Genomic DNA, 20393 nt, shown 5'->3' with positions numbered 1-20393 from the left:
GTCTTCAGAAGTAACTAATCCTTAGTTCACAACCAAAAGGAAGCTGCCAAGGACCAGGTGATTCCTGCTTGAAAGTCCAGCTCTGGGATAGAAGGTCTGACTAGCCTTGATTTCCTGAGCCTGGGGGTCAACAGCAAATCATGGGCTTAAACAACGAAGGTCAGTGCCATCTGATGTTCATTTCTGTGAGCAATTTGCCTCCCTCTTTGGGGGAAAGATTGCTAAAGTTTATTTTTTTTAAGTATTAAAAATTACCTGATTTTTATGTTCAAAAACTCAGATTCCTCTATCTAATTATATCAAAGCCAAAGTATTGTTTGAAAACAAAGCTTTATATCCAAAAGCATGCTTTTGCAAAATTTTCTAATCAGTATGTTGGGGGTGGGCAGAATGTGGACTGGGGTGGGAAGAAAAAAGAAGAAAGGACTTGAATTCTAGTTCTGACCATCTTGACATATGTTGTGGTCAAAAGTATCACTTTTTACTCAGTTTTCATTCTGAGTTCTTTCTTAAGCCTTAAAGAATAAAAGCAGCAGTGGACAGCCTGGCCTGGCAGAGTTTTAGTGTCTCGCAGATGGCTCAATCTTAGCGTCAGCACAGAGAAGTCAGAACGAAACCACGCCCCTGCCCAAGCAGGGCGGTGGGGCGCCCGGGGACTCGGCCTGCGGAGCGTGCGTTCCGCGCACGGGGACCGGGCCGCCGCTCACCGAGCTTTCACCAGTGTTCACGATGCATGCTAGCAAACTGCAGCCTTTTAACATACATAAATGAATGTACATAGCGCATACTCTAGGCCATGGGGGGGGGGGGGGCTCTTACTTTCACACACCTGACTGTGGATGGCTCGTCAGGGTGCTCTCTGCCTGCTTTCCGCCATTCAGATTCAATACGTATTTAGAGATTGTCTCACTACTTACAGCTGAAGGCTGTTGACGTGTAGGAATCAAGAAGGCTCAATAGTCTGTGGCTTATGTAGGTTTTTTTCCTGACAAGCTGAGTTAGAAAGGTTTTGAAGACTTCAAACACCAAACCGCCTTTGTCAAGAGGAGTGTTTTCTCATCAGGCTGGAGTTCGGGGGCAGATGGAGTTAAGGTACTGGTAACCTGCTCTCTGGAAATGTCTCTGTCTTATTGAGAAAAGAAGCGTATCTTTCTGATGTTCAAACCAAAATTGTGGGTGTGTAGGTCACATTACTGCTTCTTGAGCAGCCAGTCTGTGTTCCCAGTTGAGAGAGACGGCAGTACGTTTCTGTACAGGAAGTCGTGGTGTCAGGCTCTATCCGTTCAAGCGTGTCTGTCAGCGTGCTTTTGTGCCCAAGCGAAGCCTGGGGAAACCTCTCACCCTCAGCCAGATGCCGTGTGCACGCGAGTCCCACACCATCCTTCCTCTAAAGAGAGGTCCTTTGGAAAAAAGGGGAGTTTGTGGTGTCTTTTCAACCTTTGATAACACGTCAAGTGAGGGAAAAGACAAAGCTCTCTGAACTTAGGTTTTTCTTGTGTGCAGAAATCTGTTCTTTCATCAGACCACTAAGCCACTTGCCTTAGCTCTCCTGCGGTTTCCCATGGCTTGATCTGCGGGCAGGAGACTTCTGTCTGTTAGAAATGGCTGGACCCTCCACAGCAACCGGGTCTGGCTTCGAGGAGCAGTGGGGTTTGGGGAAAGCAGCGCTCGCTCATCATGGCTGCCTACATTTTGATACCACCTGTCAAGGACCCGCTTCTTTCTCTCCACCTGTAATGTCGCAACATTGCCTTCTCTCCTCTTGGTGCTCCTGGGCAAAACTGGAATGTGAAAGCCGGGACTGGCGTTGTCTTCTTAAAGAGCAGGCCTCTGCCTCGGTTGCAGCCTCGTGTGGTTCTTTCTTATGCCCTGAAGGTTGTTACATGGATTGTCACCATCCTGCCATTCACATTGCTTCGTTTTAAGGCTTTTAAAAAATGGACAAACTTCTTATTTCGACGAACGAACTCTTGGCAACAGCAGGTGAAAAACATTGTAGCTGAATCCCTTGAAAGATTGAAACCAAAGGGTTCAAGACCAGTGATGTAACAGGAAGAGAAATTGCACTTGCGTGTTAACAGCTGCCAAGTTAGCTGTTCTGTCTTAGCTAGAAAGTCACCGCTTGTCTTCCAGAGAATAGACATGCATAATTGTTTGCAGCTAAAATGTTGCATCTAACCTTGGCGTTTCGGCTGTTTATTTTGTGGAAACTTTTTTGTTAATACTCTGCAGGGCAACTGCCTGGTAGAAAGGAGAAAGCGGGAGAGAAGCTTACTCTGGGGCCCGACTGTGCATCCCAGAGTTGCTGCTGCCCAGAAATCATCTGAAGGGTCTGTCGTTACAATGAGAGGATCCACGAGGCGGGAAGAGCCTGTAAGTCGTCCAGTCCAGTCTCCCCATAGGTGCTGACATTCTGCCTCCAGCCGTCCTGACACGGGTTTGAGTGGTCTGGGCTTAAACACCTCTGAGGACAGAGAACTCACTACCTCCTGGGGAAGCCTGTTCTCTCTTTGTAAACCTCTGGCTTTTCTGTGATCCCTCTAATTTCCATCTCAGTCTCTGCTCAGTGGGGGCCACGATGATCAAGATAGTTGGCCAAGGACCTGGTTGCTGCCACGTCCCAGGGCACAATGCTTGTCTCTTGGAAAGGAGCCGCTAGTGGTTAGACACCGTGGTGCCCTGACTGTCCTTCCCCCTGAGTACTGGTCCATTTAGTGCCTTGTTGGAAATGTTGAGGCAGCTGCATCAGCCTGGTTAGGCTCTGCTTGCTGAAGCTGATGGGGGAGGTCAGGGGAGAAGGGAGTGCTAGCAGCCTGCTGAAAACTGCCTTACAGTGGGTGGGGCCTTCATTTTGTGCTCGCCTCGTAGAAACTACCACTCACATGGCTCGCTCGGGGGAAGTTTCCGCTGGGAGATTTTAAAGTGTAACTGTTGCTCTGTGTGATGGCCGCTGAGGGCTTGCACCTTAAGATTCATGGAAGGACTTTCACACACATTGTTTTTACTGAGAAAACAAAGCTTAGGAACTTGGGGGAACCACGTGTGTTGGTGTCAGAGAAGTACGCATTTTCATGCTGCAGAGTCCTGTAAGTTTGCTGTTGGCCGGTCATTGATTTTTAAAGGTGGGGAAACTAAAATTTCGAGTAGACTTGGCCAAGCCACGTGTCATCACCTGGACCAGCCTCTCGTCCTTCTGACTTTCCGACTTGCAGCTGGACTGTAATCCAGCCTGAAGTGAGCTGCCCTCAGATTCTTGAGACTGTGCAACTGAGCGGAGGTTCCCAAGGCCAACCTGGCTCTCAGGGACTATAAGCCAACCTGCAGAACTCGAGTGTGTGAAAGGATTGGGAAGGCAGTCAGGTGAGTTTTGCAAAACAAGTGGGAGTGGAGAACAGAAGTAACCTATAATTTAAGACCAAGGTTCAAAAATTCTGGTGGGAAATGTAGCGTTGTCCTAGAATCTAAATTCTCATGGAATGGACTTGCTCTGTGGGTCAGACTTCAGCCTTTCAGGTGGTCCTTTGAGGTTGAGTGATTCAGGTGGCCCGACTTGGACAAACACAGCTCTGTGGTCCTGCCGTCCACAGCCCCCGTCCCTGTTTCTGAGAGAGGCGGTTGCACTGAAGGGCAGGTGGGCTCAAAATCATGCCCTGGGAAGCGTGACGCGTTAGGGGTGCCTTTGTCTTCCTTTTGTTTGATTATAGACTGTTTCCAAGTTTGTGGTTAGGAAGGGTGGAGTTGATCTGATGTTTTTAGGTGGAATCCAGCCTGGGGCAAGGTGGGACCTTTTCTTAGGGTAGAAATGTCTACACTCAGTTATTTCACCAAGCTTGCATTTTCAAACACTAACCCTTCTGTTGCTTTCACTTAATGAACCCATCTTTGCCAATGACAGGGTCATGCGGGATCCGTCTGTATTCTGTTATGCCCATTAGAGTGTTTTGGGGTGCAGATTGTTTTTTTTTTTTTCCATTTTGTAACTGCCTTATTGAAAAGCAAGTGCCCTTCCATTTCAGGCCTCCTCATACTGTACGTGTTTCCTTCCAGATCTGGGGGATCATTTATATTTTAATTCTGTAATCTACGGCTCTGTACTGTTGACAGGCTCTCAATTCTGTGGGGTCTCCTTAGTATGTACGTGACTTTTCATGTTGCAATATCACAGATGGGACGGCCCGACTTTCGCTCTTAATAAACGATCTGAATGAGAAATGAGAGAGACACTCTGTTGTTCTCTTTGAACGTCCACATGGAGTTCAGATGCCTTCACTTGCGTGTTTGGCCCCTGGCTGTGTGTGACTGGTGACTAGTGACAGCTCCTCCCCTCCCGCTTCCGTTCCCAGTGCCCACCGCACGGGTTCAGATCCAGAAATCACGTGCAAAGAGATGGACTGCGGTTCGATGGCCTGAGTCTGGAGCTGAGTGCCGTGTAGATTACCAAGTCCCCTGGCCACATTGGCTTCACTCCGGGTCTTAAGTTATCCATCTGTGAGAGTTCTAAGTAAACTGGATGGAGGGATACAAATTGAAATGTTGGGTGTGGGGTAGGGAGAGCATGCTGCAGACTGGAAAACTCAGTCTTTCTAAGGGCAGCCCCACTTGGCTCTGCCTGTTGCCATGTGGAATGCCAGCCCTGTGTGGCCATTTCTCACAGCTGGTCAAGAGGAGCTAGGGATAGACCTCGATATAAATATTCCGGTGTTTAAATGCCTCAAAAACTTATTTTTAGCAGTGCATGGGCTAGCATTTCTTCACCTTTAAAGCCTTGCTATGTAAAGTTGATCTGTCACCTGAATGCTTGTTGGAAACGGTGGAATCTCTGCACTGCCTCACCTGCTAGTGGCTGCTTGATCAAAGGCCCCAGGCTGTCTGACTGAGTGGATTGGCCTCTGGGATAAAGCCCTTAGCCCAGCCAAGCCTCAGACACAGGTCTTCCATTTCAAATCTGTCACTAGTGTCACTTTACTACATCTCTGTCCTCAGCAGAATAGGAAGAAATGCAGCAAGTGGTTCCCTTCATGTTAGCCGACTAGAAGCAACACGCTAGCTCTGAAATTTTAAACAGCACCGAAATTTACAAAGTACAGCTTCTTCTCTCAGTACCCTCACCCTCTCCCATTCCACTCCCGTGTAAATACTGTGAAGGTTGACTTTTCGGGAGGCATTTTGAGGGCAAGGAGGGTGGGGAGTCTCGGCTGTCACCAGGAGTTCACAGGGTCAGTGATGGATTGCTGCCAAAGGATGCCATTTTTTAGGGGATCCCTGAGTCAACTTCCAGATGGCAAAGGAAGCTCCAGTCTTCACACTGTGTCGCCTCTTGATTTGAGGTGTGACATAAGCAGTTCCTTCCACTTCTGTCTGCTGCCCTCCCTTCCCTTCATATGTAACCAGGTGGCCTCTGAGCCCTCACACACTGAACCTAGGAGAAGTGCTTTGTTGCCAGGCTTCCCCCTAATTGTATGATCCCTGCTGGAGTTGACCTTTGAGGATCCACTGACATCCATCGTGATGGAAGGATGAACCCACATCTTACTGTACCATTAGCGCAGAGGTTCCACTAGGAACCAGACGTCTTTTTTTCAAAACAGACCTTTAGAATACTGAGTTGAATATCAGATCAGCTGAGGTCCAGCCTTTTTCAAAGGTGGCACTTGCCACCTCCCACTCCCATCAGAATCCCCTGTAAGAACTCTGTTACAATGCCACTTCCTGGTTCCCCATCCCAGATTCTCAGTATGAAAAGTGCAGGGATTGAATTCCAGGAATATGACTTCTTGAAATGTCCCCAAGTAAGACTTAAGCTCAGTAAAGTGGAGAAATTTAACCTGGTCTAGATGTTTTCCAATCCAGCAGTTTCAACCTCATCAGGAATATTGCTTAAGAAATTCCCCGTAAGACCTACTTAACGAGAACCTCCCCAAGGGCGGCTCAGGAAACTACTTTTATAAAACCTCCCAAGGAATCTGCACATCCAGGTTTAGAAGTCACTGAGTCCAGCTCTCTAAGGCCCAGGGAGGGAAAGCAGCTACGTTCAATCTCAAATAGCTCGGAAAGGTCAGAGCTTGAGCAAATAGGGTGCCATGCACAGCCAGAAAGACACTGTGAAGATGAATTATTGGCATAGACGATCTTCAATCTGGGTGGGGGTGGGAATCAGAATGAAAATAATCCACGGGTCCTAGCATGGTGCCTGGCATGGAGGAGGACACTCCAATTCTGGAATTGAATCTTCCATTTACTTAACAGTTTTTTAGTTTATAAGGACCTTCCACATCCGAATGTAATAATATTCACCAAGTGCAGTGTGCAACCTGTTACTAGCTTTACAGACAACGATCCATCCACTCTGATTACAATCATATCAAGTAGGAGCTGTTGTTAACTCCAATTTATCGAGGTGTAAATGCATGCTGGGAGAGGTTGAGGAACTGCCCAAGTAACAGAGCTAGAGGCACTCAGGGGAGCGAGTCCAGGGGTCGTCTGAGCCTAGGGACACTTGTCAACTCCACCATCAAAGAACTCAGGAATGAGCACCACACTTTGAAGCAGTGCAGCCAAAACAGCTCCCCTTGTCCTGATCAACCGGATTCACTAAACTTTAATGAGGGATTCCTAGAAGTCACTAAGACTCTAGTTAGAAAATTTAATAGGGTTTAATGGAGGTTAACAAGGTACATCCAACTTTCCAGCCAGGTTTTAACTTAACAGAGCTGAACCGAGGTTAACAAGCCCAGGAGGTGTAAAGGCACCTGCATGATTTAATGGGGTTAATGAAACTGTCAGAGGCTGGCCGGGAGGGACAGAGCTGGAGCACGCTGCTGCTAATGAGTCAATCTGGTGAGGTCAGCAGGCTTTTATTAAGCAGCAGAAGCCTGCCCTGTCTTGCCCTGGGCACCACAGGGGTAGCAAGGAAGAGAAGGCCACAACCAACATGCCAACCGTGGTTAGTCCCGGTTGGTAGGATTTAGAATTTCACTTTCTCCTTTGTGCCTTCTTGGTGTTATCTAAATTGTTTATAATGGGCATGAATCATTTTCACCAAAACTGTGAAATAGCCAAGCAGGTCTTTTAAAGTCGTCTCAAAGCACTTTCCCTTGAATAGTTTGTTACGTATTCCTGAAACCCATAGAAAACAGTAAGATAAGTAAGAACAAGAGCAATGAGACAGTCTTAAATTGGGGCAGCAGTTACTACAGAGGGTGTCACCCACTACTTCCACGGGCTCCTGTCGCACAGTGTGAAACAGCAATGTGTAAAGTCCTGCTGGTCAGTGGGGAAGTCAAAGCACATCCTCTTCTCCCTCCCGGATTGCTGGAGTTTTTTCCACTGAGCACTTTCTAGGTGACAGGTCCAAGCTGAGCACTTTACTATGAAATAAGTACTATTATTCTCTCTCTGTTTTATAGAGGAAAGAAGTTTAGAAATGGGAAATGGCTTGTCCAGGGTGACCAGAAGGTGGTGAGGATGAGCCAAACTTCTCCACCCAGATAGGGGGTCAGGCCTGTGTGACCCCAGAGTCCACTGCACCCTGCTGCCCACTAATTGGATACGCTAATATCTCCCGGGAGCATGGTTTAGAACCGTGAAGAACTGTCAATATAACAGAGGACTGGTTTTAAAAGTATTACACATGTCAAAGTTGTAAAATAGTATTTGATGACATAGGATGTTCTTATCAGTTTAAAAATACCAGATATGTATATGTGTATGCATATTGTATGAGTATATATATATGTGTGTGTGGATATGCATATTTATATTTCATATCTATAGGTGGCCCTCCATATCCACAGGTTTTGAATCTGAGGATACAAAGGACCAGCTGTACCACGTGGTATTATGTAAGGGACCTGAGCATCCACGGATTTTGGTATCTGTGGGGGGTCCTGGAACTGATTCCCTGTGGATACCAAGGGACAACTGTACATACTGTATGTGTGTGTGTGTATATGTACACACACATGTATACACACACATATGTACACACACACACACACCCTGAATCTGTGGCTGTGGCCGTATCGGTAGGCGTATCAAAACATCTATCTACCCGCTCCATGTATATCCATACTGTATCTGTATCTGTATGATTCATAGTAAGCGGGAAACAGGAAGGAAGAGGCTGTTTGAAAATCAGAGGAGCTTCCAGGAAGAGGCCCCTAAGCAAGCCCTTGAAGGAACTGGAAGGTTTGACAGGAGACGGGGGGAGGGGAGGTCCAGTCCAGAGCAGAAGGAGCTTGGACTTTGGAGTCACCAAAACTGCTATTATTAAAAACCAAAGCAAACAATAAGATGTGATCGAGAAGATGTTTGAGTGTCTACCATGTGCCAGGTGCCTGGGGGAGTCTGGAAACGCACTCTGTCCTCCAGGAGCTGCGGATGTCTGAGGAGCTCATACCCAGACAAGGGTGGAAGGCAGTCCTTCCACTGCTAAAATCCTCAAATCCGTGAGGAGGCCTCGGGGCCCCGTGCCAGCCCGAGTTCTGATGAAGTTGCTGGGTGCAGCGAGCTCTTCCCGTCTTGGAGAAACAAGTGAGTGTTAGCAAATGTAATGAGCTTAATTAAGCCAAGCGGGCTACTGAGCCTTCCTAGGGCTCGTGGACACCAGCAAGGCTGGACTCTGCTCAGAGAGCAGAGGGAGGTCACCTGTTCCCAGCCAGACCCCTCTGAGGGTCCCGCTCAGGAGCCGGCATGGGTGGGGGGCAGGCAGAAGTGACCTGGGCCCCAGGGGAGCAGTGCGGGGGCAGGGCTCAGCTTCAGCCCTGTCAACAAGCAGCTGCCCGAAGTGAAATCATCTAATGAAGCGTCGTGCAGCCCAGATGAGGACTGAGAGACCCCAGCCTGCCCACTGGGGTTTAGCTCAACTAGATGAAGTTGAACTTGGCTGAGCCAGTTTAAACAGTTCCAGGGAGGCTCCCCTCTCTTCCATGGTAAGAGTGTTTGCTTTCTGGTTGCTAATCATCATTTTCAAATGCATACTCTTCATGTTTCTATCCAGGAATATTTCCAAAGCTAAATATGAGAAAGTGGTCAGGATGACACTCGTGCAGCAGTAATCAGGACGGCTGTTACTTGCTAAACACCTGCCAGGTGCTGGACACCTTGCTAGAATAGTAATATGCACAGTCATAATCCTCACACAAACCTGCAGAGAAGCTGTTATCATCCCTAGTTTTCAGATGGGGAAACTGAGGCTCAGAGAAGTTGAATGGCTTACCTAGGATCTTATAGTGAGCCAGAAGTTGAAGCCATGTCAGTCTGACACCTCCATGCACCATACAACCTGTACCACAGCCACAGAGAGACGTGGGATATTGACGGTGTGGGGAAGAGGGAAGAGCAGTAAACCTGCTAGAAAAACTCTGGATCCCAGCAGTCTGGGGTAGTCAGTGCAGGGGAAACAGCCCTCTGTTTTCCATGAGCCCAGTGCGGTAGTGACAGAAGAGTTTTGAGCTACCAAGAGATTATGTTTTTTGCAGTGGCCCCTATCCAAAGAAACAGAAAAAAAAAGTGTGATGCATTTTAGACTTTATATAGCAGGAATATACAGACAGACCCCTGCCCTAAGATTCCTTTAGGGCAAGAGGCCTCAGAGATGTTGGATTGCAAAACACCAGCGTCCCTCAGGAGTTAGCCTCCTGCCCACAACTCCTGGCTCTGTGAAATTTCTGGGTCCCCTCTCCGCTTCTCTGAACTGCTAAAGGAAGTTAGAAATAGTGTGCCCTGGGGCTCTGGGGTCGCTACAGGCAGTCTTTGATTTCTCTACACCGAACACAGATGAGGGAGTGTGACCACCAGGTGGCGCCCTCCCCTTAGTGGCAGCCCCAGGCCACATGGGAAGGCTGGGGTATTTTCTGTTCCCTATACAGACGCTGTGTTTAAAGAATGCTTTGATTCATACGGTTGTAAAAGTCTGGACAACCAAAGCAGAAAGGGATTTAGCTTTCTGGTCTCACCCCTCATTTTACAGGCAACACTATGGTCCAGTGGGAGCAAGGAAGGGCCCGAGGTCACACAACAGGCTGAACTCCCTTCTCTTGACCGCTCTTTCCACCACACTAACTAACTGTTCTCAAACCCCATGAACGCCTCCCACACCCCGCCCTGGGACTGCCAGAATACTGGTCTGAGCCAGAGCAGGCTCTCAGGGGCTGGGAAAGGCCACTCCCCCTTCCCCTTCCCTGCCATTCCCTGTTTCTTCCTAACCAGACCCTGGAGCCCAACCCCAGCTACAACAGCGTAAGTAATAATAGCTTGTGTTTATCTCAGCCTCCTCTGGGCCACGCTAAGAGCTTCCCAGTCATTATTTACTCACTACTGGATCTTCACAACATCTCTGCTAGCTATTCTGCTTTTCCTTTTACAGAAGAGGGTTCTGGGGTTCAGAGAGGTGAAGAAACCTGCCCACTGCTGCACAGCTTTTCTAACCAGCTCATTTAGCTGTGAGTACAGGCCAGCAGGCCAGTCCAGACCTCCCTGTTGACCTTCGCCCAGTCTCATGCTATATTCTCTTTTCCAAAACACTTTCAAAGACCTTTCCCCATTTCCACCTGACAAGAGTTTAGCAGGGTGAGAAAAGGTATTGTTAGTCCAAATCAGAGCTTAGAAAACTGGAACCCAAGAGGATGATTGGCCCCCGGTCTCCTGATTCATGGTAGACTTGGACCTAGAACCCCGGGTTCCACCACTGGGTGGGACACTCCAAAGTACACTCCACATCTCACAGCCCTGCTGATGTTCCTGGAAATCATGGAACTCAGCGGCTAAAATTGCAGGTTTGAGAGACAGCCGGGGCTGAGTCTGCCTGCCAGCCCTGCTATGTATGAGTCATGTGACCAGGAATAAATTACATACATACCCTCTGCTGTTAGGATGAGTAAATGAGCCCATATAGGTTGAGCACGGCTGTTGGGGACACAGGAAGTGCTCAATAAATGGTAGCTATTTATTGATATGATTAACCAAAACTCCATACTTAGCATTCCTGCTACGTGAGCCGTAAGACCTGCACTGTCCAAGTGGTAGCCACTCGCCATATGTGGCTACTGAATGATTGAAATGTGGTCTGAACCGAGATGTGTTGTCAGCTGTAAAACACATCCTGATTTTGCTCAGTATGAAAAAAAGGATGTAAAATACATCATGAATAATTTCCATATTGACTGCATGTTAATTCTATTTTAGGCATAGTGAGTTAAATATATTAAATATATGATTAAATTTAATAATAAATTCACCTGTTTCCCTTTATTGTTTAAATGTGGCTACCAAAAATTTTTTTAATTATATATATATATGGCTCCCACTGGTGGCTTGCAGTAAGAGAAATATACTTCTATGTTAATATATAAAGAGTGCTACTGCTCTGTGGTGCTGCCTTAGACGGTTTCAGAAATTCAGCTGCCGCAGCCTGCCTACCCCTTGGTTTATCTTAGTAATGTGGAATATAAGGGCTCTGCAACCAGGAATCCACTCGGGCTGTGTGCCCATGGGCAAGTCACCGCAGCCTCTATGCTGATCTTTCCAAAACAAGCAAACAAGCAAACTGAAATAAATCCGCAATGCCTCACAAGGTTATTGCAAGGATTAAGTGAAATAATAAAAATAGCTCTGCCGTGGACACCATGCCAAGTGCTCTGCCCACATTATCTCATTTGACCCTCACAAACCCCAGGAAGTTGGGGCAATGATCTCAGCCACTTTGTAGATCAGGATACTGAGGGTTGGAAATGTTCAATAACTTGTGCAGGGTGTCTTGGCCCCTGTAGGATTGATTCTGTCCCCTTCATTGGAAGTAGAGGGGTTAGGCAGACGAGAAGAAAAGAAGAGTACAACTCCCCTTGTGACCTTGAGCAAGTCCCTCCCCTCCGTGGGCCTCAGTTTCCCCTTCCCTAGAAAGAGGGTAATGTTTGGATGGTGGGTAAGGATTTTGAGGTTCCAGTGTGATGGGGTGCTTTGAGCATTGCCGTGAACATAGGACTCCTGGAACTCCTTGAAAGTCTGATGCCTTCCGTTGTCCATTCTGTGGGGATAAATGTGCATTTCTGTTTGTTTTAATAACATTTGTAGGAGCTTTATATAGTGTCTATGTCTGCTTACATTAGACGCTGTGTATTACAGTTAAGAGTCTTTCACTATTTCCCATATAAACCTTGTTTTTTATGGGTTTGGGAGAGCTCAGCTGTAAAAACTCTCTTGGCTGGAAAAAACCATTTTTTTCAAACAAATTAGGCTTAAATCAGGAGGCTGGTTTCAGACACTTTAGAGCCTGCATATTTTTTCTTAGTAGTCACTTTTCATTTAAAAATGAGACTGGCTGATTTCTTGCTTTCATTTCTTTTATAAAGATTTAGCAAGACCATAAGCTTAACTGCTGGTTGCATGAAGAGAAAGATCTAGGGCCTTTTCCAAGAGAGCCCTGGGCCTGAAGTCTGCAGACTGCCGTCTCCACCCCAGCTCAGTCTGTGACTGGCTGTGTGACCCTGAGCTGGTTGTTTCCCTCTCTGTGTCTTCCTTTCTCCATCTGTCCATGAGGAGCCTAATTCCTGCCCTTCTCCCTTCTAGTTCATGGGGAGAAAAATGTGCTTGTAGAAGTGAAAGTACCCGAGAAAGAGGAGTCACGGACTAGTGCAAAGTATGACAGGCTGAGCTTGTCACCAGCAGAAAGTGGATTTCTAGAATCATTGTTATAGTCAGGAAAGAACCTAGATGGTAAGGAGCCCACACCCCTCCTCATTTTCAGATGGGATCCACTCTGAGCTGGGATGGAGGAAGAAGTTTCCAGGGGAAAGCTGGAGTTAGAATCCCGCATCCCTTCATAAACTCCCTTCTTTCTTTCTCTAGTTTGTGTGTACACACACACACACACACACACACACTCTCTCACACACACACACAGAGGCGCTCTGACATGTGGGGAAAAGCCAAGTCTCGGGAGGCAGCCAGACCTGCCCTTTGATCCGAGCCCAGCCTGCCTTTCACCGTCATCTGACCTTGAACAAAGTTCTTCACCTCTCTGAGCCCCAGCTGCTTCAGTAGTAACCTCACGCTATCCTCAGGAGGCTTACATAAAATAATGCATGCTAAGTAAGGTTAAAGTAATTTCCTTAATAAAATTTTACCACCGTTATTATTTCATGTACTAATAGGCTTTAAATGTATGGAAAAGATTGTATTCACTGTGTGAAAGGAATAAGAAACCCTTCAAGACAAATATTTACTATTGTATGTTAATTGATGACGATTATTAGGATTGTTTCTTATACATTATTTATACCCACAGTGCCGAGCACAAGGTGGGAGCTCAATTAATGCATTTTGAATAAACTGTACTGAAAGTACATTGGCCACAGGAGCGATTAGAAGGAAATTGCAGCTTAATTTTTTTATTGCAAAATTAATACTTATTCATTGTAAATATACGTATGTGTGTGTGTGTGTGTATACATTGTTAAGCAGGAGAAAAAGTCAAAATTATCCTTATTACCACAACTCAGACACAGAGGTGTAAATGTTTTGAGGTATATTCTTTCACTTTTTCCTCCATGAATGATATTCATTTATTTATTTTTACATTAAGCAGGTCACTACTGACAGTCTTTAGAAACTTGGAAGGGGGTCCCCCCCATTTATACCATGAACAATGTCCATATCAATTCCCACATTTTTTCCAGGGGCTGAGTGGTAACCCACTGGTGAGTTTAGTTAACCAGTTCTGTAATTATAATATATGGGAGGTCCTTTCCTATTTTCCATTCTTTTGTAGAATAGCCCTTTAGTTAAAGCTCTGTAACAGTAGTTAGTATTTCCTTACAATAAATCCCTGGAATTTAATTTTAAGTTCGTGACCATTGCATTTCCACCGCCCCCCCCCCCTCCAGATTAAAAAAATAGTTGCTGTCCTTAATCCCAAAATAATATTAATGACACCGTCCCCCAGAGCCAGGTGGAGGTAGGGTACCGACAAAACGCACTGAACCCTGGGAGAGAATAAGAAAGTAAAAGGCAGGCTCCAAGGCCATTCTGCGGAAGGAGAGCTGAGGATGCATGAGCGGCCCGAGAGCCCGGGGCGAGGAGAAGAGCTGGACCCCAAGTCTGGAGCCCCTGTCTCAGTCTGGTTGGTGAAACCCAGAGCAACTCCGTTCTGCTCTGGAGGCTCAGCTTTTGCAGCTGGGAAGTGAGGGCTGGGAATGTGGCTCGGGCGTCCCAGACAGTGCAGTAAGGTTTGGGGAAAGTGGGAGGACACCCGAGACCCCCTCCGTGGGCACCCGCCCCCTTGTCTCAGCTCCTGGGTGCAAGATCTGAGATTGGGACCAGAACGGCTGGGAACGAATGTGGGGCTCCCCGCGCCGTCTTCTCTAAGAGGGTTTGCGCCCCGCGGGATGGGGTTTTCGGAGGAGGCGTGCTTATGCCAAACTTGGCTCCGGCCTCTGCAGGCGGTACCCCTCGGTACCCTCTCTCCTTTCACTGGCCGAGGCTACGAGAAAGCAGGACCCGGGTGCGCATTCTTCCCGTGCCTAGGATACTTCATGATGCTAAAAATAGTCGCGGGCGGGGTGTTCTGCGTATAGCCATAAGACGGTCTGTAAACTAAACTGGAGTCCTGGGTTCGAATCCAGAAAATGTCCCCTCCGTGCTGGGGCAAACCTCAGTTGGCTTGCTCCCCAAGCCTCAGTTTCCCCGTGCCTGTCTGGATTTCTAAGGGGCTCCCCAGCTCTTGGAAAGAAAAGGAAAACTCGATGTTTCTTTTCTGCTCCTCCCCGAGGGGCCTTGGGGCCTCGGGCCGGGTACTGAGGCGGGGGAGGGGTGTCCCGGGCCGGCTCATTACCGCGAGGTGTTGCCCTAGTTAAATCGCCGGCCTTTTTGATCTGGCGGCGGGTGGCGAGAGGGAATAAAGAAAAAAGTAGGGGGGTCAGAGTAGAGAGAAGCTCACACCTCCTCCACCGTTTCCTCGCGCCCATAAAACACCTTTTATTAACTCCTTCGCGTCCGGAAAGGCCCGCGTGGCCGCTCAGCCCTGCCACGGTGTTTACAGCCCAAACTAATAGGGCCCCATATTCACCCTGATGCCGGGACCGGACGCCTGAGGCACTCCTGGCCCCGGAGCTGCCCGGGGTCTCCTTTCTCGGGCCCAAGCCCGGGCCTCCAGCTCCGGATGTGGAGCGGGGAAAACTCCAGGAGACCAGCGCGCGCGTCCTCGCGCCTCCCTCGCAGCGAGGGCCAGGGACCCGTGCCAGCCCTGCAGACCGTTCTCTCCCTCCGGCAATCGTGGGAGCTGTTAGGAGACATAAAAGCGCTTAGCACAGAGCATCGCACACGAACCACGCTGGTTGTCTGTACGCTATTATTCAGCGACCTGCAGTCGCCTGCGTTTGCTCGCCCCAGTTCGGCCCAGCACTCATCCGCGCCTTGACAAATGCACGCGCTTTTATTCACCCTCAGACCGAGCCGCGGGTGCGCAGGTGGGGGTACCGAGACCGGCTCTCCTGCACGAGTGCCAGACTAGCCTGCACATACCCCACCCCCATCCCTTTGCACAAATCCATATGCTCTCACAAATATTTGTTAAGTGTTTGTTGCTAGAGAGAAACGTAAATGTCTCGCTTTGACCATAAGCACTCACAAGGTTCTTTCATTCATGTGGAAAATTATGGCTGCTCTGCCTTGCCGAGCCCTTGCTGCTTGTTGGGACTTTGCTAAGCAGACCCTCGTTGCACCCCCACCTCCTCAGCCACGCGGCTGCATGTGAGTTCTTGCACCGTTGCACGTGCAACTATATGTTCAGAATTTCACATTAGTGACCGTATTCCCGAGCCATTCCCCTCTTCCGAGCTACCCTGCCCTCGCCATGCCGTTCGTTTGTGTGACCGGCGCCCGTCCCAATAACCACCAACACACGGCCTGCAGACACCGAGGTGCATACTAACCCACAGACAGACCCAAATGCTGACCCACATCAGTCCTAGCCGGTCCTCTCTGGGTCTAATTCGTTTCCAGTTTTCCTTTCTGTGGGTTGATTAAAGCTATCCTGCCCCTCCACCCCCATCTTCTAAGGAGAACTTTGCTCTTCGTTCCAGGAGTAAATCCTTTATCTGCCCCCTTCCCTTTACTTGATTTGTAGTTTGGTTTGGCGTTTATCAAAAGAGAAGTAGGAACTGGAGACTCTCTACCTAACAGAAACGATGGACCGGGGTCAGGACACCCGCCAAAATATCACAGAGGCTTCTGCTGATTTCAGAAAATGTTTTATTAGTCAAGAGCATAGATACTGCTCTGGCAAAGGGAGGGGGCAGTGAGTGGTCATATAGATTTGAGGTAGAAAAAGGGTGGGGATGGGAGATTAAACAAACACCTGAGCGCAGCAGGCACGGTAGGTAGTTTAAATACATAAAAACTTTTCAACATAGGGAAAAGTTTTTATTTGCAAAGGAAAGAAGGAAGCAAGGAAGAGAAAAGAAGGAAGAAAGACAGAAAGAAAGAAAGAAGAAAAGGAAGAAAGAAGGAAAGGAAAGAAAAGGAAAGGGAAAAGATGAAAGAAGAAAAAATTTTTAAAGGAAGGAAAGAGAGGTAAAGAGTGTCTCCCTTGGAACTAAGTAGGAAGTGCAGCGACAAAAAATAAAATAAAAACAGCACTGTTTGAGGGAGAACAACAAAAGCAGCCCTCCCTCTTCCTGGCTTGGTTCTCTTTCCCTGGCAGAAAACTACTGATTCCTCTTATTGCATTGTAATTAGGAAGGAGAGCGCGCGCCGAGGGTTTTGACGCGAAGCGGGGAGGCTGACGAGAAAAGCATCTAGATAGCGTAGTGGGGAAGGCATCCCGAGGGTTCTAAATTCGCCCCAGAAGGGTTGGAAGGGTACACCTTAAAGTTTGTGTCCCGCGGTCCCTCCTTCTCGACTCGGGCAGCCAAGAGCCGCCCTCTCGGTTGCCCGGGGTCGGGGGTGGTTATATATATATTTATCTTTCTCTTCATGTATTAAAAACAATTTCAAATGACATTGCACGTGCGATCCAAGTGTGTAGTTGGAGCCAGCAACCTGCCAGCGCGCAGCAGAGGCTCGGCAGGACGCACCCCTACAAGTCCCTGGAACCCAGAGCCCGGCGCTCGCCGCCGCCTTCCTCTCCTCCCGGGGTCGGGCAGCCGTGGCGCGGTCCTCGGCTCACTGGTTTAACTCCAGCGCCCAGACTTGCTGCGGCCAGCCTGTGCGCCCTTTAATCCTCTTCTCGCCTGGGCCCAGGGCAGGAGGAAAGCCTTCGTGCTGCTGCTGCCAGAGGACACACACAAGAAAAGAGGCGAGAGAGACAGATTTAAATGTTTCTGCTCCAATCGCCCGGGAGTGGGGTAAAAGTGGAGTGGGGTAATAGGTGTTGGGAGCAGTAATTGAGAGTCTTTAAATAAGTGACGAATTTCTGTTTGCAAAATAGGCAAACAGGCTCATAAATTTGCCTTTATGCCCCGAGTTCCCAGGTCCGGGATGGACTGGGCAGCTTCTGGGGTTTGATAATGAGAATTTTCTGTGTCTAGTGAAACTAATGCTTGTAGGGAGACTGCAGGGGTTCAAATGGGAGGGGTGGGAATCAACAGTCTTCTCCCTCGAGGACCTGCTCCCCCAACACGTCCCACCGGCTTTCCAACCTAGTTTAGCACTGGGTTTGGGTACAGAGTTGGGTCCCTCCAGCCGGCGCTAGATGCTCAGAAGGCTAGGCGATGGGGCGGGGGCAGTTGGCCTGCCCTAGCATCCCCCTTCCCCGCTCCTTGAAGGAGGTGGTGATGTGCAGGGGGTGGAGAAGATATGCTCAACAATTACTTCTAACCAGCAGTCGCCTGGGCCTACATGTCCTTAAAAACTCATTGGCTAGGGTATTTCCCAGTCTCCCCAGGTGAGCTTTCCCTAGTTTATCACAGCCCCTGCAGGACAGATAAAATCCGGGGGGGCTCTCTGGTCAACTCCAACGCACTGCAGCCCTGAGTGCACCATCCTAGAGAAACTATTTCAGTTCACCAGCCTGGAAATCACTGCCTTCAGAGGTCCCAGAACCCTGGGCCAGAGAAACCAAGCTCTAGGAAGTGTCACCTCACTTGAGAGGATCGAGAGAGGCCGGTATGAACCGCGATCTCCAAAACCAAAAGAAGTGGGTGAGACTCTTGACTCTTGCTTGTTGGCCTTTACACACAAAACCATCAAGGTGGCCCTCAGAGCCGGCCGTAGGGAGTGGAGCACTGGAACACGCTCTGGACAGGGAGTAGACTTACTTGTTTTACCCAAATAAACAGCTCCTTGGGTAGGTAACCTTCAAGTCCTGTCCTGCTCTGGGCCTCAGTTTCCCTATCTGTACAAGGATGGCAGTAGACTAACCTCTCCAGCAAAGGCCTTGTGAAAACAGTAGCTGAGCCTATAAGCATAAATTCACATTCAAACTGAAGTAACTAAACCCTAAGGCATTCATAACCTGGTTTCCAGGAGAGCCCAGAGGTGAATCAGGACCCCTCAAGATTGGAAAGAAAGAAACCATGCGTGTGTTCTCCGCGTCTGAAGCTTCCCATGGACTCTTAAAAGGGACTCGGACCCTCTCCCGAAATGTTAAGATTCTGGTCTTCATTCACAGTCTTACAAACACGATCCACATTACAAATAAATTCAAATATGAATCTGCTTCCCTCCGTGCACATCTTGACCATTTGAGAACTACCCTCTGCCTCTCAAAATAGCACGCACGGCAACGGAGATTCCTTCCACTGCGTATTTGGCCTGCGGGTGCTTCCCGCGCGCCCGCGCCCTTGACTAGAGCATACAGGCCCCCGGACTTACCAGCTCCCTTTTTCGCTTGCTCTCGCGGCCTCCATCCGCCTTCTTGAGTTCAGCCTTGAAGGCCTCGGGGTCACCGGCCTGTGAGTCCTTGGCCAGCACGTCCATCAGGTAGGCGATGTAGCTGGTGGCCAGGCGCAGAGTCTTGATCTTGGAGAGCTTGGTGTCGGCCGGCACATTGGGGATGCACTCGCGCAGCTCCGCAAACGCGCTGTTAATGCTCTCTGTGCGTCTCCGCTCCTTCTTGGGTCCTGAGCCTTTCCGCCGGCCCAGGCGGCCGCCGAGCGCCTCCAGCCGCCCGGGGCTCTGGCCTGGCCTGGCGTCTGGACCGTAGGCGGCGGCGGCTGCCGCGGGTGTGGGCGGTGGCCCGCCGGTGGGGAAGTCCGGAGCAGCGTCAGCTGGGCTCAGCAGCCAGCTCTGGAAGTAGGGCCGTTCCTGGTGACAGCGCGAGGCAGGGCCGAAGAGAAAGGGCTCGTGGAGCATGGGGTGCGCGGGGTGCGGGTGATGATGATGGTGATGGTGGTGATGGTGTGCGTAGCTGCCCACGAGGTTCATGTTGGAGCGGCCCCTGGCCTGCGCCGCCAGCCCGATTAGCGCCGCCCCATGCGCCCCAGAGACTGCCGGGGCCACCCGTAGGCTCTGGGGTGGCGCTCCGGGGGGCACCGGCTTTGAGAGAGTCTGGGGCAAGGCTGAAGATGAGATACACAGCCCGCCGTCTTGCCTATTTCTGTCGCCGGCTAGGACGAGGATGCCGAGAGACCTGTTTAACCCTTCTGCGGCCTCCCCTTCAGGGTCTGGCTTATATAAGGCCGCGGCTTTGATGTCAACCTCTCCCTGGAGCCAATGGCAGGGGGGCAGGGAGGAGGAAAGGGGGGTGGCCGTCCCTGGTTTTAAGCTCAGCTAGCGCCACTCGACTCTAGGCCGCCTGCGGGGACAGGGAGGCGGCCCCACCTCCGTCCCTGCCCTCCTCCCCCTCCCCCCCAGTTCCCAGCTTGGGGGAAGCCAAGGGATACCAACTTAAGGCACAAGCCTGTCAATGTCCTGGACAGAGTCTGCCACTCCAGTCCCCGTGGGCCCCAGGAAAGGGATCTAGAATCATCCTCCGAAAAGGCCTTCACCTAGATTTTACAGACAGGGAAACTGAGGCGCAGAAAAAAAGAAAGTTTCTTGTTTCTAGACCCTCTGGAATCCAGAATAGGAACTCCAGAGTTTCCCAGTCCTGAGCTTCATCTGCTCCACTTGGCCTCAGAGCTGAAAAATGAGAGTATGCTGCTGGAGGCAGGATAGGCCCCTAATGTTTTTCCCTAAGCACCTCCAGCCCTTAGTTTTCAGGCACCATCGGGAATGCAGTAGTTCTTGCACCCGGTAGAGAACCTGCCAACTCTGACCCAAGTCCTATGCACTACCACCCAGGCGGCTACCAGCCCATGAAGAAATCGGGGAAGGGGTTGGGGGGAGGGTTGGCAAGTAGGGGGAGGCAGGCTCCAAGCCCATATCAGCATTTACCAGTTTGTTCTGGGCTCCAGGGCCTGAGAGCCACTCTTCTTGTCTCCTGGGTGCCTGATCCAGTCCAAAGGCTGGCCAGGCTA

General features: G+C 49.5%; 1 protein-coding gene across 2 annotated transcripts; it reads right to left on the bottom strand.

The window, feature by feature from the left end:
* Positions 1–16792: 16792 nt before the first annotated feature.
* Positions 16793–19559, bottom strand: HAND1 (heart and neural crest derivatives expressed 1). 2 transcript variants are annotated; one of them, XM_072950003.1, is made up of 2 exons: positions 18808–19559; positions 16793–17259 (listed from the first exon to the last, which is right to left on the bottom strand). In XM_072950003.1, exons 1-2 carry the CDS (start codon positions 19357–19359, stop codon positions 17158–17160), a joined length of 654 nt encoding a protein of 217 aa, XP_072806104.1. In that variant the 5' UTR covers positions 19360–19559; the 3' UTR covers positions 16793–17157. The 2 variants fall into 2 exon arrangements, with proteins under 2 accessions (XP_072806104.1, XP_006215039.2); XM_006214977.4 differs by having other exon boundaries at positions 17158–17262; positions 18808–19558.
* Between the last annotated feature and the right edge of the window lie 834 nt (positions 19560–20393).

The sequence above is a fragment of the Vicugna pacos genome, chromosome 3, assembly GCF_048564905.1.
Source record: "Vicugna pacos chromosome 3, VicPac4, whole genome shotgun sequence".
In the NCBI taxonomy this organism is placed as follows: Eukaryota; Metazoa; Chordata; class Mammalia; order Artiodactyla; family Camelidae; genus Vicugna; species Vicugna pacos.
This window is presented reverse-complemented; position numbering and strand designations above follow the sequence as displayed.